Here is a 23,787-nt window from a genome sequence, read left to right as displayed (position 1 = left end):
TATTTACTCACAGAGCAGCTCTGGAGGCTTTGACCACTGGCAGCAGCCTCAGAAGACCTTCCTCTGATCTGGAGTATTTCTTCAGGTCAAACACATCCAGCTCCTTTTCTGAAGTCAGCAACACAAAGACCAGAGCTGACCACTGTGCAGGTGACAGGTTGGGTTCTGAGAGACTTCCTGATCTCAGGTATCTTTGGATCTCCTCCACTAGAGAATGGTCATTCAGTTCATTCAGACAGTGGAACAGATTGATGCTCCTCTCTGGAGAGGGATTCTCCCTGATCTTCTCCTTGATGTACTTGACTGTTTCTTCATGGCTCTGTGAGCTGCTTCTTGTCGTTGTCAGTAGACCTTGTAAGTGCTTCTGATTGGACTCCATTGAGAGGCCCAGAAGGAAGCGGAGGAAAAGGTCCAGGTTTCCCGTCTCACTTTGTAAGGCTTTATCCACAGCACTCTTGTAGAAAGTAACTTCAGACTTGTCACTTGTTTGCAGTTTGTCCATTAGATTCTCATTGTTGTTGATGAATGAGAGGAACACATATACAGCAGCCAGAAACTCCTGAATGCTCAGATGAACAAAGCAGTACACCTTGTTCTGGTACAGCACACATTCCTCTTTAAAGAGCTGTGTGCACAATCCTGAGTACACTGAGGCTTCATTGACATCAATGCCAGCCTCTATCAGGTCTTCTTCATAGAAAATCAGATTGCCCTTCACAAGCTGTTGAAAAGCCAGTTTTCCCAGTGACAGAATGCTCTCTTTATTCCAGTGTGGACCTGTCTCTTCTTTCCCAAGATACTTTTCATTCTTCTGTTTGGTATGAAACTCCACAAGGTGTGTGTACATCTCAGTCAGAGTCTTGGGCATCTCTTCTCTCTTATGTTTCAGCATGTGTTCAAGGACTGTTGCAGAAATCCAACAGAAGACTGGAATGTGGCACATGATGTGGAGGCTCCTTGATGTCTTTATGTGTGAGATGATTCTGTTGGCCAGTTCCTCATCACTGTATCTCTTCCTGAAGTACTCCTCCTTCTGTGAGTCATTGAACCCTCGAATCTCTGTCACCTGGTCAACACACCCTGAAGGGATCTTATTGGCTGCTGCAGGTCGGGTAGTTATCCAGAGGAGAGCAGAGGGAAGCAGATTTCCCTTGATGAGATTTGTCAGCAGAACATCCACTGAGGTTGACTCTGTGACGTCCCAACAGATCTTGTTCTTCTGGAAGTCTAGGGGCAGTCGGCACTCATCCAGACCATCAAAGATGAACAGAACTTTGTACTTGTTGTAGTTGGAGATTCCTGATTGTTTGGTTTCCATTGAGAAGTGTTTGAGAAGTTCAATGAAAGTGTGTTTGTCCTCTTTCATCAAATTCAGCTCCCGAAAAGGGAATGAAAATACAAATTGGACATCCTGATTTGCTTTTCCTTCAGCCCAGTCCAGAATGAACTTCTGCACAGAGACTGTTTTTCCAATGCCAGCGACTCCCTTTGTCAGCACAGTTCTGATATGTTTGTCTTGTCCAGTTAAGGGTTTGAAGATGTCGTTACATTTGATTGCAGTCTCTGGTCTTGCTTGTTTCCTGGTTGTTGTCTCAATCTGTCTCAGCTCATGTTCATTATTGACCTCTCCTGTTCCACCCTCTGTGATGTAGAGCTCTGTGTAGATGTTTTTGAAAAGTGTTGGGTTTCCTTGTTTAGCGATCCCCTCAAATACACATTGAAACTTCTTCTTTAGATTAGATTTGAGTTCACGTTGGCAAATCACAGCAGGATCATCTGAATCTAGAAATAACACAGAAGATATTAATATTAGTCTGTTTTAATGCCTACAGTATTGTAGGACTGTTATAAAGTTTTACATTATAATAATTTATTCTCTTAACTGACTGTATAAATGTGTAAATGTTTTCATAATACATTACAGACTGGTGTGACTTATTATATTATTATCGGTATCATTGATGGGATTATTAATGTTGTCTCTCTCTAAATAAATAAATAAATAAATAAATAAATCAGTACAACACATCCCTGCTGCTACTTGATGAGGTCACTAGGTGTTGTGTTAAGGCTGCTACAATATCATTGAGTTACACAGCTACTTTAGCTGTACTTTAGCTACAGCTTTTAAATGTTATAAAACATCATTCAACATGAGGCAGACAGATCTTACATTTCTCCAGTGTGTCAGCAAGCTCATTCTGGTTCATTTTCCTCAGGATATGCAGTGTGATCTTCAGAGCCCCCTCTCTGGCACTGCTCTCCTGCTGCTCATCTTCAGCATCCACCACTTCCTTATCCTGCTTCTGACTCTCAAAGCCTTCTGGGAGTTCTGGACTAAGAATCCTCTTGAACATCTTCAGCTCGTACTTCACAAATGTCATAATTTTCTGTTCAAGCATCTGAAATAAATAAAGTAAATAAGTTAAGCAAGAGACTAAATGCTTTCTCATTAACACATTAATGAATGATTGACAGATCAACTTAACTTGAGGTCAACAATAACAAAATGTCCATAACAGGACCACATACACTGAATATGGAGGCCAGGTCTGTTTGATGACTCTGGGTAGACTGACCACTGAGAATCTCTGACTCTGATCTCTCCTGTTGGTTTCTGTGGACAAAACATGAGATTACATCTCCTCATCCAGGGAGTACACATGCACACACACACGCACACACACACGCACACACACACGCACACATACACAGGGAGGGAACGTTGTGTTTGTTTAATATTGTTTTAGGACTATGAAAATGGACAAAAGGATGAGCCTATGGATTATGAAAACAACAACAATAAATGGGAAAATGGTAGAGGAAAAATGACTAAAGACAGTGTTGTTTAACTCACTGACCAGGACCCATGAGTTCTTCTTACCTTTGTTCAGTAGAAAAGTCTCCCTCTCTAAACTCTATAGGTAGATCTATAGACCAGTCACTCTTCATGGACACACAGCTGGGAACAGGGGAGGCTGGCCTCAAAAGCTATATATCCATTTTTAGAAATGTTCGTAAATTAGCTTTTATTGTTTAAAGAAGTTAAGTCATATTTTTTTGCTAAATGAGGAGATGGCACGTGGGTACCTGCTTCTATTAACCAATGAGGAGATGCCACGTGAGTACCTGCTTCTATAAACCAATGAGGAGATGCCACGTGAGTACCTGCTTCTATAAACCAATGAGGAGATGGCACGTGGGTACCTGCTTCTATAAACCAATGAGGAGATGGCACGTGGGTACCTGCTTCTATTAACCAATGAGGAGATGCCACGTGAGTACCTGCTTCTATTAACCAATGAGGAGATGCCACGTGAGTACCTGCTTCTATTAACCAATGAGGAGATGGCACGTGGGTACCTTTCTATTAACCAATGAGGAGATGCCACGTGTACCTGCTTCTATAAACCACTGAGGAGATGCAGCGCAATCTCGTCACAAAAAGAACTGACTTTTAGAATGAATGTTGGCGTGCGGAGCAGTGTGTCATTTTTAATGATTATTTAGCGATGCGGCGTTCAATCGTCAGTCTGACAGCCCCGCTGAAAGGCTGGTGTCGTTACTCTGCCTTCTCCGGGGGATGTTGAGGTAAATTTACTAACCGGGAGGGTTGAATGATGTAATTAATTGGAGGGCTGGAAGACGCATCTCGAGGTTGTTTACTCACAATATCAGATATTAAGATGATTTTTATAATGAATGTATACTGAGGTTGAGGTTTTGACTAGTGATTATTTACCCGGCGTTCAATACCTGCTATTGAGGCGCCCTGAAAATAATATTCAAAAGTTCGGTCCTTGGACACGGAGGGGTTAAACACTAAAGTTACCGTCCATCTAGTGAAGAGAGGAGAACCGGACAGAGGAAGCCAGCATCCGTCAACGAGAGAGGGAGAAGCCTCACCGGGATTTAACAGGTGGAAGAAACAACCGGGGAGCTCCATCGGTCCACAAGAAATGCAGACAGCCGGTGATGATGTAGTGGTAGCTATGTAACTAGGATGCTGCTGGTAGAGTAGCTAGCTAGCTTACCGAGCTGTACCGAATAGCAAGGATAACTAGGATGCTGCTGGTAGAGTGGCTAGCTAGCTTACCGAGCTGTACCGAATAGCTTGGTTAGTTAGCAGGTCGTTTATCTGTCCCTCGTCTCGATGATGAATCCGGTGAACCATAAAATTAAACAAGGATAGACGGTGAAAAGGATCTGGCTACACTCACACTGTCCCTGACCGTAAAGAAAAAAGCAAATTGAACAATAAACTTCGGTGTCTCAACACTGTAACAAACTCCATCGTTATTCCCCAAGATCACCTCAGTCCACTCTGCCTGTAACCGGACAATATGCTTGGCGCCACACCGAACGGGGACGCGGACAGTTCTGTACGGGGACGCGGACAGTTCCAGAACGCGGACATGAGCAGTGCAACACAATCAACTAAACCCAGTCTTTCCAGTGGGTTACATTGGTAATATTCATTTTTTATCATTATGTTAAACAAACATTCTACGTTTTTTTTTAACAATATGTTGAGATCAGGGTCCATATCCACAAAGCGTCTCAGAGTAGAACATTGGTCGTATAAGTGCTGAGAGTAAACACATTTGTCACGTTCTGACCTTTATTTCATTTGTTTTGTCATTATTTAGTATGGTCAGGGCGTGAGTTGGGTGGGCAGTCTATGTTTGTTTGTTCTATATTTTGGGTATTTCTATGTTTCGGCCGAGTATGGTTCTCAATCAGAGGCAGGTGTCATTAGTTGTCTCTGATTGAGAATCATACTTAGGTAGCCTGGGTTTCACTGTGTGTTTGTGGGTGATTGTTCCTGTCTCTGTGTTTGCACCAGATAGGACTGTTAGGGTTTTCACATTTCTTGTTTTATGTAGTCAGTTGTTCATGTGTACATTACGTATTAAAAAGAACCATGGACACTTACCACCCCGCATATTGGTCCTCTGATCCTTTTCACCTCTCTTCTTCGGAAGAAGAGGAGGAAATCCCTTACAACATTTGACACTTCTGGGAATAAAGTAAAGCTATGCATGAAGTCTCTAGGCCCACCTAGTCGGCAGATATTTAGGACACCTCGTGAGCTGTCCTAAGTAGTTAAGAGTTAACAGCAGGTGTCCTAAGTAGTTAAGAGTTAACAGCAGGTGTCTTGATAATACTATAGAATAATGCAGTGAGTCAGTGGTTCCTGTGCCACATGTAATTGCTTTGTAGTAGTTAAAAATAATGTTTTACATTTCTATATGATCAATCCATTAATAATGTAGAGCTAGATGCAACAGCAAGTCTTGTGCTTTTGGCAATGATTTATGTATTATAATTATGTAAACAAGTGTAACCAATAACATCTGCTAACCCTGTGTATATGACCAATAACATCGGCTATCCATGTGTACGTGACCAATAACATCTGCTAACCATGTGTATGTGACCAATAACATCTGCTAACCCTGTGTATGTGACCAATAACATCTGCTAACCTTGTGTATGTGACTAATAACATCTTCTAACCATGTGTATGTGACCAATAACATCTGCTAACCTTGTGTATGTGACCAATAACATCTGCTAACCCTGTGTATGTGACCAATAACATCTGCTAACCATGTGTATGTGACCAATAACATCTGCTAACCCTGTGTATGTGAATAACATCTGCTAACCATGTGTATGTGACCAATACCATCTGCTAACCATGTGTATGTGACCAATAACATCTGCTAATCATGTGTATGTGACCAATAACATCTGCTAATCATGTGTATGTAACCAATAACATCTGCTAACCATGTGTATGTAACCAATAACATCTGCTAACCATGTGTATGTAACCAATAACATCTGCTAACCCTGTGTATGTGACCAATAACATCTGCTAACCATGTGTATGTGACCAATAACATCTGCTAACCATGTGTATGTAACTAATAACATCTGCTAACCATGTGTATGTAACCAATAACATCTGCTAACCATGTGTATGTGACCAATAACATCTGCTAACCCTGTGTATGTGATCAATTTGATTTATATCTGGGACTAAGTTTGTGTTGGCTTTATGCTCTGTGTTTGTGATCAGTGAGCTAAGATAAGGCGTGGTTTTACCTAGCATAGACTTACACATCACCTGGAGCCAGTGGGTTTGCCGGCAAATATGTAGTGAGGGCCAGTCAACAACAGCATACAGGTCGCAGTGGTGGGTAGTGTATGGGGCTTTGGTGACAAAACGGATGGCACTGTGATAGACTACATCCAGTTTGCTGAGTAGAGTGTTGGAGGCAATTTTGTAATTGACATCGCCGAAGTCGAGGATCGGTAGGCTAGTCAGTTTTACAAGGGTATGTTTGCCAGCATGAGTGAAGGAGGCTTTGTTGCGAAATAGGAAGCTGATTCTAGATTTAATTTTGGATTGGAGATGCTTAATGTGAGCCTGGAAGGAGAGTTAACAGTCTAACCAGACACCTAGATATGTGTAGTTGTCCACGTATTCTAAGTCAGAGCTGTCCAGAGTAGTGATGTTGGACAGGCGGGCAGGTGCAGGCAGCGATCGGTTGAAGAGCATGCATTTAGTTTTACTTGTATTTAAGAGCAATTGGAGGCCACGGAAGGAGAGTTGTATGGCATTGAAGCTTGCCTGGAGGGTTGTTAACACAGTGTCCAAAGAAGGGCCAGAAGTATACAGAATAGTGTCGTCTGCGCAGAGGTGGATCAGAGACTCACCAGCAGCAAGAGCGACCTCATTGATGTATACAGAGAAGAGAGTCAGTCCAAGAATTGAACCCTGTGGCACCCCCATAGAGACTGCCAGAGGTCCGGACAGCAGACCCTCCGATTTGACACACTGAACTATATCAGAGAATTAGTTGGTGAACCAGGCGAGGCAATCATTTGAGAAACCAAGGCTGTCGAGTCTGCCGATGAGGATGCGTTGATTGACAGAGTCGAAAGCCTTGGCCAGATCAATGAATACGGCTGCACAGTAATGTTTCTTATCGATGGCATCATTTGAGAAACCAATATTCTGTTGAATGGGAATGGTGTGGTCGTACCACAACAACAGAATGCAGTGGGCGTATAATGATCATTACAAATATTACATTACAAAGTCCAGACCTGAAGTGCTTTCGAGAATCTGTGGAAAGCACTGAAAACTGCTGTTCACAAATGCTCTCCATCCAACCTCACTGAGCTCGAGCTGTTTTGCAAGGAGGAATGGGGAAAATTTCATCGTCTCTCGATGTGCAAAACTGATAGAGACATACCCTCAAGACCCTGGGTCTCGACTTACAGCTGTAATCGCAGCAAAAGGTGGCGCTACAAAGTATTAACTTTCAACACTGGGGCCCCAGGGGCTGAATAATTTTGTACGCCCACTTTTTCAGTTTTTGATTTGTTAAAAATCAAGTTTGAAATATCCAATAAATGTCGTTCCACTTCATGATTGTGTCCCACTTGTTGTTGATTCTTCACAAAAAAAAACAGTTTTATATATTTATGTTTGAAGCCTGAAATGTGGCAAAGAGGTCGCAAAGTTCAAGTTGGCATACACATACAGACAAACTGAAGGTTCACTGTACACTGTACTGATACCATCTACTGTATCTTCAACCTTTGCTGCTCTGCACCATCACTCATTCATATCTTTATGCACATATTCTTTATCCCCTAACACTGTCCGCCCATAAGAAATTTGTTTTGGAATTGTTAGTTAGATTACTTGTTGGTTATTACTGCATTGTCGGAACTAGAAGCACAAGCATTTCCACTACAATGCATTAACATCTGCTAACCATGTGTATGTGACAAATAAAATTTGATTTGATTTGATTTAGAAGTATACAGAATGGTGTTGTCTGCATAGAGATGGATCAGAGAATCACCAGCAGCAAGAGCGACATCATTGATATATACAGAGAAAAGAGTCGGCCCGAGATTGAACCCTGTGGCACCCCCATAGATACTGCCAGAGGTCAGGAGAGTATGCTGAATGGGAATGGTGTGGGTGTACCCCAACAACAGAATACTTGCCTTTGCTGCTCTAACCATCATTGCAAATATTCTCATATTCTTTATCCCCTAACACTGTGTATGACATCATGTTCTATGAGGAAATTAGATTATTTTTTATTACTGCATTGTCGGAACTAGAAGCACAAGTTTGGGATGGCATTTTTGCTAATTGTTTTCTCAAATCCAATTTATGCTATGACCACGAATATGAGTAAAGGACATGTCAACAACATTATTTGGGTATGAGTTAACAGAATACAAACTTTTAAAAGTTAGATTTTTAAAACCTTGTCTGTTTTGTGCCCTGGGATTTGGAGAACCTGTGTTTAACATTTTGAACACAAACACGCTATCAATACCAGCAAATATTTTCATAAATAGTTTGGGGTGAGGTTTTTTGAATTGTTTTCTGTCCAATTTATGCTATGACCACAAATATTAGATACCTGGTATATGAGTTAACCAGGAGTATTTACTTTTAAAAGTTTTAAAACCTTGTTTAGATACCTGGTACGTACCAGGAGATTTACTCTGTGATTAGATACCTGGTATATACCAGGAGTATTTACTCTGTGATTAGATACCTGGTATATACCAGGAGTATTTACTCTGTGATTAGATACCTGGTATATACCAGGAGTATTTACTCTGTGTGGAAGAAATGTCTCCCTTGTTGCATGTAATTGGCATTTGCATGTAATTGCATTTGGTTTTACTAGCGTTTGAGAGCAGTTGGAGGCCATGGAAGGAGTGTTGTATGGCATTGAAGCTCATTTGGAGGTTAGATAGCACAGTGTCCAAGGAAGGGCTAGAAGTATACAGAATGGTGTCATCTGCGTAGAGGTGGATCAGGGAATCGCCCGCAGCAAAAGCAACATCATTGATATATACAGAGAAAAGAGTCGGCCCGAGAATTGAACCCTGTGGTAGCCCCATAGAGACTGCCAGAGGACCGTACAACATGCCCTCCGATTTGAACATTGAACTCTGTCTGCAAAGTAGTTGGTGAACCAGGCAAGGCAGTCATCAGAAAAACCGAGGCTACTGAGTCTGCCGATAAGAATATGGTGATTGATAGAGTCGAAAGCCTTGGCCAGGTCGATGAAGACGGCTGCACAGTACTGTCTTTTATCGATGGCGGTCATGATATCGTTTAATACCTTGAGCGTGGTTGAGGTGCACCCGTGACCGGCTCGGAAACCGGATTGCACACGGAGAAGGTATGGTTGGATTCAAGATGGTCAGTGACCTGTTTGTTAACTTGGCTTTTGAAGACCTTAGATAGGCAGGGCAGGGTGGATATAGGTCTGTAACAGTTTGGGTCCAGTGTGTCTCACCCTTTGAAGAGGGGGATGACCGCGGCAGCATTCCAATCCTTCGGGATGAAAAGGCTGGTAATAGGGGTTGCGACAATGGCGGGGGATAGTTTCAGAAATAGAGGGTCCAGATTGTCAAGCTCAGCTGATTTGTACCGGTCCAGGTTTGGCAGCTCTTTCAGAACATCTGTTACCTGGATTTGGGTAAAGGAGAAGCTGGGGAGGCTTAGGCGAGTTGTTGCGGGGGTGGCAGAGCTGTTGGCCGGGGTTGGAGTAGCCAGGAGGAAGGCATGGCCAGCCATTGAGAAATGCTTGTTGAAGTTTTCGATTATCATGGATTTATCTGTGGTGACCATGTTACCGAGCCTCAGTGCAGTGGGCAACTGGGAGGAGGCGCTCTTGTTCTCCATGGACTTTACAGTGTCCCAGAACGTTTTGGAGTTAGAGCTACAGGATTCATATTTCTGCTTGAAAAAGCGGGCCTTTGCTTTCCTGACTGACTGCGTGTATTGTTTTCTGACTTCCCTGAACAGTTGCATATCACGGGGACTATTCGATGCTATTGCAGTCCGCCACAGGATTTTTTTGTGCTGGTCGAGGGCAGTCAGGTCTGGAGTGAACCAAGGGCTATATCTGTTCTTAGTTCTGCATTTTTGAACAGAGCATGCTTATCTAAGATGGTGAGGAAGTTACTTTTATTGAATGACCTGGCATCCTCAACTGACGGGATGAGGTCAATATCCTTCCAGGATACCCGGGCCAGGTCGATTAGAAAGGCCTGCTCGCAGAAGTGTTTTAGGGAGTGTTTGACAGTGATGAGGGGTGGGCGTTTGACCGCGGACCCGTAGCAAATACAGGCAATGAGGAAGTGATCGCTGAGATCCTGATTGAAGACAGCAGAGGTGTATTTGGAGGGCAAGTTGGTCAGGATAATGTCTATGAGGGTGCCCATGTTTACAGATTTAGGGTTGTAGCTGGTGGGTTCCTTGATGATTTGTCTGAGATTGACGGCATCTAGCTTAGATTGTAGGACTGCCGGGGTGTTAAGCATATCCCAGTTTAGGTCACCTAACAGAACAAACTCTGAAGCTAGATGGGGGGCGATCAATTCACAAATGGTGTCCAGGGCACAGCTGGGAGCTGAGGGGGGTCGGTAGCAGGTGGCAACAGTGAGAGACTTATTTCTGGAGAGATTAATTTTTAAAATGAGAATTTCAAACTGTTTGGGTATGGACCTGGAAAGTATGACATTACTTTGCAGGCTATCTCTGCAGTAGAATGCAACTCCTCCCCTTTGGCAGTTCTATCGTGACGGAAAATGCTATGGTTGGGTATGGAAATCTCAGAATTTTTGGTGGCCTTCCTTCGCCAGGATTCAGACATGGAAAGGACATCAGGGTTGGTAGATTGTGCTAAAGCAGTGAGTGAAACAAACTTAGGGAGGAGGCTTCTGATGTTGACATGCATGAAACCAAGGCTTTTTCGATCACAGAAGTCAACAAATGAGGGTGCCTGGGGACATGCAGGGCCTGGGTTTACCTCCACATCACCCGAGGAACAGAGGAGGAGTAGGATGAGGGTGCGGCTAAAGGCTATCAAAACTGGTCGCCTAGAGCGTTGGGGACAAAGAATAAAAGGAGCAGATTTCTGGGCGTGGTAGAATATATTCAGGGCATAATGTGCAGACAGGGGTATGGTGGGGTGTGGGTACAGCGGAGCCCAGGAGATGCTGGTTATAATGGGTGAGGTCACCACATGTGGGAGGTGGGACAAAGGAGGTATCAGAGGTATGAAGAGTGGAACTAGGGGCTCCATTGTAAACTAAAACAATGATAACTAACCTGAACAACAGTATACAGTGCCTTGCGAAAGTATTCGGCCCCCTTGAACTTTGCGACCTTTTGCCACATTTCAGGCTTCAAACATAAAGATATAAAACTGTATTTTTTTGTGAAGAATCAACAACAAGTGGGACACAATCATGAAGTGGAACAACATTTATTGGACATTTCAAACTTTTTTAACAAATCAAAAACTGAAAAATTATTCAGCCCCTTTACTTTCAGTGCAGCAAACTCTCTCCAGAAGTTCAGTGAGGATCTCTGAATGATCCAATGTTGACCTAAATGACTAATGATGATAAATACAATCCACCTGTGTGTAATCAAGTCTCCGTATAAATGCACCTGCACTGTGATACTCTCAGAGGTCCATTAAAAGCGCAGAGAGCATCATGAAGAACAATGAACACACCAGGCAGGTCCGAGATACTGTTGTGAAGAAGTTTAAAGCTGAATTTTGATTAAAAAAGATTTCCCAAGCTTTAAACATCCCAAGGAGCACTGTGCAAGTGATAATATTGAAATGGAAGGAGTATCAGACCACTGCAAATCTACCAAGACCTGGCCGTCCCTCTAAAACTTTCAGCTCATACAAGGAGAAGACTGATCAGAGATGCAGCCAAGAGGCCCATGATCACTCTGGATGAACTGCAGAGATCTACAGCTGAGGTGGGAGACTCTGTCCATAGGACAACAATCACCTTCTTCCACATGTTTGGTGTGTCTCCCAGGTGGCTTGTGGCAAACTTTAAACAACACTTTTTATGGATATCTTTAAGAAATGGCTTTCTTGCCACTCTTCCATAAAGGCCAGATTTGTGCAATATACGACTGATTGTTGTCCTATGGACAGAGTCTCCCACCTCAGCTGTAGATCTCTGCAGTTCATCCAGAGTGATCATGGGCCTCTTGGCTGCATCTCTGATCATTCTTCACCTTGTATGAGCTGAAAGTTTTAGAGGGACGGCCAGGTCTTGGTAGATTTGCAGTGGTCTGATACTCCTTCCATTTCAATATTATCACTTGCACAGTGCTCCTTGGGATGTTTAAAGCTTGGGAAATCTTTTTTAATCAAAATTCAGCTTTAAACTTCTTCACAACAGTATCTCGGACCTGCCTGGTGTGTTCATTGTTCTTCATGATGCTCTCTGCGCTTTTAATGGACCTCTGAGAGTATCACAGTGCAGGTGCATTTATACGGAGACTTGATTACACACAGGTGGATTGTATTTATCATCATTAGTCATTTAAGTCAACATTGGATCATTCAGAGATCCTCACTGAACTTCTGGAGAGAGTTTGCTGCACTGAAAGTAAAGGGGCTGAATAATTTTGCACGCCCAATTTTTCAGTTTTTGATTTGTTAATAAAAAAGTTTGAAATATCCAATAAATGTCGTTCCACTTCATGATTGTGTCCCACTTGTTGTTGATTCTTCACAAGAAAAATACAGTTTAATATCTTTATGTTTGAAGCCTGAAATGTGGCAAAAGGTCGCAAAGTTCAAAATAATACTTTCGCAAGACACTGTATCTGCCTCACTCTTGGTGAAATCAGTAGTGCTGCTAGGTTTTATACCGTAATAATATATATCTGCCTCACTCTCAGAGAAATCAGTCGTACTGCTAGGTTTTACACAGTAATAATATATATTGCCTCACTCTCAGTGAAATCAGTAGTACTGCTAGGTTTTATACAGTAATAATATATATCTGCCTCACTCTCAGAGAAATCAGTCGTACTGCTAGGTTTTACACAGTAATAATATATATCTGCCTCACTCTCAGAGCAATCAGTAGTACTGCTAGGTTTTATACAGTAATAATATATATCTGCCTCACTCTCAGAGGAATCAGTAGTACTGCTAGGTTTTACACAGTAATAATATATATCTGCCTCACTCTCAGAGAAATCAGTAGTTCTGCTAGGTTTTGCACAGTCAAATGTGAACGACCGGCTCGAATTGGTCATATGTCGCACCGCTTGAAAATTTGCAATGGTGTTTTTCACATTGGACCAAAGTAGAGTTTCAGGGCTAGAAAATGGTATATCATACGCTACAGTTGAATAACAATGGGAAAGTAATTATGTTTTGAACGGTGATTAACTTGTAACCTCACGTTTGAGATAGACTATTGGACCACCATTTCATTATGTTTGCAATTGCAACAAATAATCTGCTCAGACCCCAACCAAGGAACATCAAAAGTCGTGCTACAAATTCACAGACAACACAAAGATTCCTTGATGTCCTTCCAGATTCCCTCTGTCTACCCAAGGATGCCAGAGAACAAAAATCAGTAAACCACCAAACTGAGGAACTCAATTTAACCTTGCGCAATACCCTAGATGCAGTTGCACCCCTAAAAACTAAAAACATTTCTCATAAGAAACTTGCTCCCTGGTGCACAGAAAATACCCGAGCACTGAAGCAAGCTTCCAGAAATCTGGAACGGAAATGGCGCCACACCTCTTTAAATCTGCGTATTCCTTCAAAAGCTCAGTTGTCCTGAGTCTGCACAACTCTGCCAGGACCTAGGATCAAGAGAGACACTCAAGTGTTTTAGTACTATATCTCTTGACACAATGATGAAAATAATCATGGCCTCTAAACCTTCAAGCTGCATACTGGACCCTATTCCAACTAAACTCCTGAAAGAGCTGCTTCCTGTGCTTGGCCCTCCTATGTTGAACATAATAAACTGCTCTCTATCCACCGGATGTGTACCAAACTCACTAAAAGTGGCAGTAATTAAAGCCTCTCTGAAAAAGCCAAACCTTGACCCAGAAAATATAAAAAACTATCGGCCTACATCGAATCTTCCATTCCTCTCAAAATGTTAGAAAAGGCTGTTTTGCAGCAACTCACTGCCTTCCTGAAGAGAAACAATGTATACGAAATGCTTCAGTCTGGTTTTAGACCCCATCATAGCACTGAGACTGCACTTGTGAAGGTGGTAAATGACATCTTAATGGCATCGGACCGAGGCTCTGCATCTGTCCTCGTGCTCCTAGACCTTAGTGCTGCTTTTGATACCATCGATCACCACATTCTTTTGGAGAGATTGGAAACCCAAATTGGTCTACACAGACAAGTTCTGGCCTGGTTTAGATCTTATCTGGCAGGAAAGATATCAGTGTGTCTCTGTGAATGGTTTGTCCTCTGACAAATCAACTGTAAATTTCAAAAATTCCACAAGGTTCCGTTTTAGGACCACTATTGTTTTCACTATATATTTTACCTCTTGGGGATGTTATTCGAAAACATAATGTTAACTTTCACTGCTATGCGGATGACACACAGCTGTACATTTCAATGAAACATGGTGAAGCCCCAAAATTTCCCTTTGCTAGAAGCATGTGTTTCAGACATATGGAAGTGGATGGCTGCAAACTTTCTACTTTTAAACTCGGACAAAACCAGAGATGCTTGTTCTAGGCCCTAAGAAACAAAGAGATCTTCTGTTGAATCTGACAATTAATCTTAATGGTTGTACAGTCGTCTCAAATAAAACTGTGAAGGACCTCGTTGTTACTCTGACCCTGATCTCTCTTTGAAGAACATATCAAGACCATTTCAAGGACAGCTTTTTCCATCTACGCACATTGCAAAAATCAGAAACTTTCTGTCCAAAAATGATGCAGAAAAATTAATCCATGATTTTGTCACTTCTTGGTTAGACTACTGCAATGCTCTACTCTCCGGCTACCCGGATAAAGCACTAAATAAACTTCAGTTAGTGCTAAATACGGCTGCTAGAATCCTGACTAGAACCAAAAGAAATGATCATATTACTCCAGTGCTAGCCTCTCTGCACTGGCTTCCTGTCAAAGCAAGGGCTGATTTCAAGGTTTTACTGCTAACCTACAAAGCATCACATGGGCTTGCTCCTACCTATCTCTCTGATTTGGTCCTGCCGTACATACCTACACGCACGCTACGGTCACAAGACGCAGGCCTCCTAATTGTCCCTAGAATTTCTAAGCAAATAGCTGGAGGCAGGGCTTTCTCCTATAGAGCTCCATTTTTATGGAACGGTCTGCCTACCCATGTCAGAGACGCAAACTCGGTCTCAACCTTTAAGTCTTTACTGAAGACTCATCTCTTCAGTGGGTCATATGATTGAGTGTAGTCTGCCCAGGAGTGGGAAGGTGAACGGAAAGACTCTGAGCAACGAACCGCCCTTGCTGTCTCTGCCTGGCCGGTTCCCCCTTTCCACTGGGATTCTCTGCCTCTAACCCTATTACAGGGGCTGAGTCACTGGCTTACTGGGGCTCTCTCATACCGTCCCTGGTAGGGGTGCGTCACCTGAGTGGGTTGATTCACTGATGTGGTCATCCTGTCTGGGTTGGCGCCCGCTGGGTTGTGCCGTGGCGGAGATCTTTGTGGTCTATACTCAGCCTTGTCTCTGGATGGTAAATTGGTGGTTGAAGATATCCCTTTAGTGGTGTGGGGGCTGTGCTTTGGTAAAGTGGGTGGGGTTATATCTTTCCTGTTTGGCCCAGTCTGGGGGTGTCCTCGGATGGGACCACAGTGTCTCCTGACCCTCCTGTCTCAGCCTCCAGTATTTATGCTGCAGTAGTTATGTGTCGGGGGGCTAGGTTCAGTTTGTTATATCTGGAGTACTTCTCCTGTCCTATTCGGTGTCCTGTGTGAATCTAAGTGTGCGTTCCTAATTCTCTCCTTCTCTATCTATCTCTCTCGGAGGGACCTGAGCCCTAGGACCATGTCCCAGGACTATCTGACATGATGACTCCTTGCTGTCCCAGTCCACCTGAGTGTGCTGCTGCTCCAGTTTCAACTGTTCTGCCTTATTATTATTCGACCATGCTGGTCATTTATGAATATTTGAACATCTTTTGGCCATGTTCTGTTATAATCTCCACCGGCACAGCCAGAAGAGGACTGGCCACCCCACATATGCTCTCTAATTCTCTCTTTTTTCTCTCTCTCGAGGACCTGATCCCTAGGACCATGCCCCAGGACTACCTGACATGATGACTCCTTGCTGTCCCCAGTCCACCTGACCGTGCTGCTGCTCCAGTTTCAACTGTTCTGCCTTATTATTATTCCGACCATGCTGGTCATCTATGAACATTTGAACATCTTGGCCATGTTCTGTTATAATTCCACCTGGCACAGCCAGAAAAGGACTGGCCATCCCACATAGCCTGGTTCCTCTCTCGGTTTCTTCCTAGGTTTTGGCCTTTCTAGGGAGTTTTTCCTAGCCACCGTGCTTCTACACCTGCATTGCTTGCTGTTTGGGGTTTTAGGCTGGGTTTCTGTACAGCACTTCGAGATATCAGCTGATATACGAAGGGCTATATAAATAAATTTGATTTGATTTGATTTTGAGAAAATGTCCTTTGAATGTTTTGGTTCCTACTGGAGAGCTCTTCTTTGTCTACAGGGCTGTCACTTTGGCAGATAATGTCACCCATCTAAATACATTATTTTTTAAATAATTAACTAAATGTAAAAAGTTTTTGGTTTATGGCAGTTTCATTTTTTTAAGGAATAAATTGTTGTTTTATGGTTGTACATTTACACTGTTATACAAGCTGTACACTCACTACTTTACATTGTAGCAAAGTGTCATTTCTTCAGTGTTGTCACATGAAAAGATATGCTCAAATATGTACAAAAATGTGAGGGGTGTACTCACTTTTGTCATATACTGTATATATAATATAGATATTTAATTATCTAAATGTATGATGTTTTTCGTTGATGTCATTTGAATTGTCTGTTATGCTATAATGGTTATTTTTTATTTATTTTTTATTTGTGAGTGGCAAAATTAACTAGAAAATGTTATATTTGACAATTCTGAGTAATACTACATTAGCAAGGAATAACACATTATTCAGTACTACTGCAGTTGCTACATAATTCCAATAGATGGCAGCATAAGACCACTAATGACATTTCAGAAGATTAGTTTAGTTTTCTCCCTGGATACACCACCACTCCCCTCACAGGAAAACTCATGTGTGCTTCTTCCTGTCCCTTTCCACACTGCTAACACAAGAGGAAGGACTGAAAAAGCATTTAACAGATTACTGTGAAGTCATATAATGATGATTCATGTTTATTATTCACCTGTTTTGAAATGATTCTTCACTTTACTATAACGATAATCAATAAGCCGGAACATTCAGTCACCTCTGGTCGAGAAAAAATTATTTTCCATGTACATTATTGTCAAATTCATCAACCAGCATCGAGCCGGGCTGGAAGATGCACTCTTGTCTTATCTATTCAGAGGTTGTTAACTCGCAACTGAGAAATGAAGAAAATATTTTTTAATGTAGACTAGAGTTGAGGTTAAGATTACTTTTTATAATGTATTTTATAATGTTAATACTGAGGTTGAAGTTGTGATGAGTGATGATTTACGCGGGGTTCAATACCTGCTATAATCACTATTTTGTTGCTGTACCAAAAGCAACACAGCCCTAATACAAGATATATATCTAATTAAAGTAATGAGTTACCATTTTAGAAAATCATGGGACATATAGGCTCTATAAAGCATAGACATATAGACATATAGTTTGTGGTTGAATGCTATTTTATGTCAATCATATTGCTGCTTGTTGCCTGTAACTGATGCTTCGTGGTCGTATGCAGCCATCTATTGGAAATATTTGGAAATTAAAAGTTATTAATTCACAAACAGACATTGGTGAGGCAGCTGAGAAATAAAGTGTATTTTTCTCATTAATTACTTAGATCAGTCACAAAACTGTTTTCGGTGACATCTGCTGATGTAAAAAGGGCTTTAAAAATACATTTGATTGATTGTTTGGTTTAGGTTTTTTAAGGCAAAAAACTGTATGGGTTTATAGCTCTCTTCCTCCTCACTGCGGACTTATAAGGTACTACATAACTCATTAACAACACCTGCTAATTTGACTACTATTAAAATTGTTTTAGGACTATGAAAATGGAAATGGAAATAAGGAGTAGCCTATGGATTATGAAAACAACAAAAGAAATGGGAAAATGAGGGTGGAGAAATGACGAGAGACAGTGTTGTTTAACTCACTGACCAGGACCCATGAGTTCTTCTTACCTTTGTTCAGTAGAAAAGTCTCCCTCTCTAAAGGTTAGAGGAGGATTCATAGACTGGTCACTCTTCATGGACACACAGCTGGGAACAGGGGAGGCTGGTCTCTCCTGCTGGATTGAACTTCAACACAACAGAGACAATCATTACATCTCTCATCTACTCTGAGTGGCCTTATGTGGGTACTACATAACTCATTCACAACACCTGCTTGGCTCATAAACTGAGGTAGCAACTGTGTCAGATCTACAAATCAATGAGCTAGACTCCATTTGTTTTCCAACTAAGTGAACCTGTACAAAATTCGCTCAATCCGATGACTACGAATGAAGATTTAGATGCACATCAAATTACCCAGCAGCCATTTAGAAACAATGTCGTAAAACAAATAGTAATCTTATTTCAAAAATGTAGCCATTTAGAAACAACAATTAGTCAAAAAAACTGTTATTTCGTTATTAAAAAATGTCTTCTGGCTGTTTAAATCGGCCACATCTTGAAAAAGAGGACATGCAGTAATAATAGCAATAATACTTTTAAAAAGATATACCCATCTAAAATATATTAACTGATAATAATAATAATAATAATTTAATAAAGATATACCCATCTAAAATATATTAACTGATAATAATAATAATTTAATAAAGATATACCCATCTAAAATCTATTAACTGATAATAATAGTAATTTAATAAAGATATACCCATCTAAAATATATTAACTGATAATAATAGTAATTTAATAAAGATATACCCATCTAAAATATATTAACTGATAATAATAGTAATTTAATAAAGATATACCCATCTAAAATATATTAACTGATAATAATAGTAATTTAATAAAGATATACCCATCTACAATCTATTAACTGATAATAATAGTAATTTAATAAAGATATACCCATCTAAAATCTATTAGCTGATAATAATAATAATTTAATAAAGATACACCCATCTAAAATCTATTAACTGATAATAATAATAATTTAATACAGATATACCCATCTAAAATATATTAACTGATAATAATAATAATTTAATACAGATATACCCATCTAAAATCTATTAACTGATAATAATAGTAATAATAATTTAATAAAGATATACCCATCTACAATCTATTAACTGATAATAATAATAATTTAATAAAGATATACCCATCTAAAATATATTAACTGATAATAATAATAATTTAATAAAGATATACCCATCTAAAATCTATTAACTGATAATAATAGTAATTTAATAAAGATATACTGACACCTTAATAAAGATACCTCTTCAAGGAATACCTAGGATTTAATAAAGTAATCCATCTAAAATCTATTAATGACTTAGATGCACTATTGTAAAGTGGCTGTTCCATGGATGTCAGAAGGTGAATTCATAATTTAATAAAGATATACCCTCTGGATAAGAGCGTCTGCTAAATGACTTAAATGTAAATGTAATATACCCATCTAAAATCTATTAACTGATAATAATAATAATTTAATAAAGATATACCCATCTAAAATATATTAACTGATAATAATAATAATACTAATTTAATAAAGATATACCCATCTAAAATATATTAACTGATAATAATAATAATTTAATAAAGATATACCCATCTACAATCTATTAACTGATAATAATAATAATTTAATAAAGATATACCCATCTAAAATCTATTAACTGATAATAATAATAATTTAATAAAGATATACCCATCTAAAATCTATTAACTGCTAATAATAGTAATTTAATAAAGATATACCCATCTAAAATCTATTAACTGATAATAATAGTAATAATAATTTAATAAAGATATACCCATCTAAAATCTATTAACTGATAATAATAATAATTTAATAAAGATATACCCATCTAAAATCTATTAACTGATAATAATAGTAATATTAATTTAATAAAGATATACCCATCTAAAATCTATTAACTGATAATAATAGTAATAATAATTTAATAAAGATATACCCATCTAAAATCTATTAACTGATAATAATAATAATTTAATAAAGATATACCCATCTAAAATCTATTAACTGATAATAATAATAATTTAATAAAGATATACCCATCTAAAATCTATTAACTGACAATAATAATAATTTAATAAAGATATACCCATCTAAAATCTATTAACTGATAATAATAGTAATATTAATTTAATACAGATATACCCATCTAAAATCTATTAACTGATAATAATAATAATTTAATAAAGATATACCCATCTAAAATCTATTAACTGATAATAATAATAATAATAATTTAATAAAGATATACCCATCTAAAATCTATTAACTGATAATAATAATAATAATAATTTAATAAAGATATACCCATCTAAAATCTATTAACTGACAATAATAATAATTTAATAAAGATATACCCATCTAAAATCTATTAACTGATAATAATAGTAATATTAATTTAATACAGATATAACCATCTAAAATCTATTAACTGATAATAATTATAATTTAATAAAGATATACCCATCTAAAATCTATTAACTGATAATAATAATAATAATAATTTAATAAAGATATACCCATCTAAAATATATTAACTGATAATAATAATAATTTAATAAAGATATACCCATCTAAAATATATTAACTGATAATAATAATAATTTAATAAAGATATACCCATCTAAAATATATTAACTGATAATAATAATAATTTAATAAAGATATACCCATCTAAAATCTATTAACTGATAATAATAGTAATAATAATTTAATAAAGATATACCCATCTAAAATCTATTAACTGATAATAATAATAATTTAATAAAGATATACCCATCTAAAATCTATTAACTGATAATAATAATAATTTAATAAAGATATACCCATCTAAAATCTATTAACTGATAATAATAGTAATTTAATAAAGATGTACGCATCTAAAATCTATTAACTGATAATAATAGTAATAGTAATTTAATAAAGATACACCCATCTAAAATCTATTAACTGATAATAATAGTAATTTAATAAAGATATAACCATCTAAAATCTATTTACTGATAATAATAATAATTTAATAAAGATATACCCATCTAAAATCTATTAACTGATAATAATAATAATTTAATAAAGATATACCCATCTAAAATCTATTAACTGATAATAATAATAATTTAATAAAGATATACCCATCTAAAATATATTAACTGATAATAATAGTAATTTAATAAAGATATACGCATCTAAAATCTATTAACTAATAATAATAGTAATTTAATAAAGATATACCCATCTAAAATATATTAACTAATAATAATAGTAATTTAATAAAGATATACCCATCTAAAATATATTAACTGATAATAATAGTAATTTAATAAAGATATACGCATCTAAAATCTATTAACTAATAATAATAGTAATTTAATAAAGATATACCCATCTAAAATATATTAACTGATAATAATAATAATAGTAATTTAATAAAGATATACGCATCTAAAATCTATTAACTAATAATAATAGTAATTTAATAAAGATATACCCATCTAAAATATATTAACTGATAATAATAGTAATTTAATAAAGATATACCCATCTAAAATCTATTAACTGATAATAATAATAATTTAATAAAGATATACCCATCTAAAATCTATTAACTGATAATAATAGTAATTTAATAAAGATATACCCATCTAAAATATATTAACTGATAATAATAGTAATTTAATAAAGATATACCCATCTAAAATCTATTAACTGATAATAATAATAATTTAATAAAGATATACGCATCTAAAATCTATTAACTAATAATAATAGTAATTTAATAAAGATATACCCATCTAAAATATATTAACTGATAATAATAATAATTTAATAGATATATACCCATCTAAAATCTATTAACTGATAATAATAGTAATATTAATTTAATAAAGATATACCCATCTAAAATCTATTAACTGATAATAATAATAATTTAATAAAGATATACCCATCTAAAATCTATTAACTGATAATAATAATAATTTAATAAAGATATACCCATCTAAAATCTATTAACTGATAATAATAATAATTTAATAAAGATATACCCATCTAAAATATATTAACTGATAATAATAATAATAGTAATTTAATAAAGATATACCCATCTAAAATCTATTAACTGATAATAATAATAATAATTTAATAAAGATATACCCATCTAAAATCTATTAACTGATAATAATAGTAATATTAATTTAATAAAGATATACCCATCTAAAATCTATTAACTGATAATAATAATAATTTAATAAACAGAGATATGTTGGTTGTGGTTACCCATCTAAAATATATTAACTGATAATAATAATAATTTAATAAAGATATACCCATCTAAAATCTATTAACTGATAATAATAATAATTTAATACAGATATACCCATCTAAAATCTATTAACTGATAATAATAGTAATTTAATAAAGATATACCCATCTAAAAGAGATCTAACATTAACTGATAATAATAGTAATAATAATTTAATAAACAATAAACAGAGATACCCATCTAAAATCTATGTAGTTAAAAATAAACAGAGATCCAGCATGTTGGTTGTGGTTAACACAGTGACAACTAAACAGTAATTTTGAAGTGACAACTAAACAGAGATCCAACATTAGCAACACATTTCTGATGAAAAAACAAAGTGTAAACAGATGCATTTTTGGAAATAAACAGAGATCCAACATGTAAAAACAACTTATTTTAAAAATTCTCATCTCACCTCAGTTAGCTTTGGTGTAATGTTCCCCAGAGAGACACATTTGGTTGTGGTTAACACAGGCCCCCAACATGTTGGTTGTGGTTAACACAGTGACAACTCCCAACATGTTGGTTGTGGTTAACACAGTGAGAGATCCAGCATTTGGTTGTGGTTAGAGGCAGGTCCCCCAGAGATCCAACATCACAGTGACTCAGAGATCCAACATGTTGGTTGTGGTTAACAGAGAGATCCAGCCTTTTAACAGAGTGACAGGTCCCTCCTGACAACTCAGAGATCTTCCCAGACAACTAAACAGAGACTCATTTGGTAGAGCACTGACAACTAAACAGAGATCAAGCATGTTGGTTGTGTTTAACACAGTGACAACTAAACAGAGATCCAACATGTTGGTTGTGGTTAACACAGTGACAACTAAACAGAGATCCAACATGTTGGTTGTGGTTAACACAGTGACAACTAAACAGAGATCCAACATGTTGGTTGTGGTTAACACAGTGACAACTAAACAGAGATCCAACATGTTGGTTGTGGTTAACACAGTGACAACTAAACAGAGATCCAACATGTTGGTTGTGGTTAACACAGTAACAACTAAACAGAGATCAAACATGTTGGTTGTGGTTAACACAGTGACAACTAAACAGAGATCCAACATGTTGGTTGTGGTTAACACAGTGACAACTAAACAGAGATCCAGCATGTTGGTTGTGGTTAACACAGTGACAACTAAACAGAGATCCAACATGTTGGTTGTGGTTAACACAGTGACAACTA

The 23,787-nt window shown here is 37.7% G+C and overlaps 1 protein-coding gene across 1 annotated transcript in view; it reads right to left on the bottom strand.

The window, feature by feature from the left end:
* LOC135553883 (NACHT, LRR and PYD domains-containing protein 3-like) overlaps positions 1-23,787 on the bottom strand; it is a 36,642-nt gene that overhangs the window by 4,328 nt on the left and 8,527 nt on the right. The window contains exons 2-5 of the mRNA XM_064985810.1: positions 18,256-18,372; positions 2,533-2,617; positions 2,174-2,402; positions 12-1,782 (exon numbers count right to left, since the gene is read on the bottom strand). Of these exons, the coding sequence (XP_064841882.1) occupies positions 12-1,782; positions 2,174-2,402; positions 2,533-2,617; positions 18,256-18,323 (2,153 nt within the window). The 5' untranslated portion in view covers positions 18,324-18,372. The remainder of the gene's footprint in view (positions 1-11; positions 1,783-2,173; positions 2,403-2,532; positions 2,618-18,255; positions 18,373-23,787) is intronic.

Source organism: Oncorhynchus masou, chromosome 14, assembly GCF_036934945.1.
Source record: "Oncorhynchus masou masou isolate Uvic2021 chromosome 14, UVic_Omas_1.1, whole genome shotgun sequence".
Classification (NCBI taxonomy): Eukaryota; Metazoa; Chordata; class Actinopteri; order Salmoniformes; family Salmonidae; genus Oncorhynchus; species Oncorhynchus masou.
This window is presented reverse-complemented; position numbering and strand designations above follow the sequence as displayed.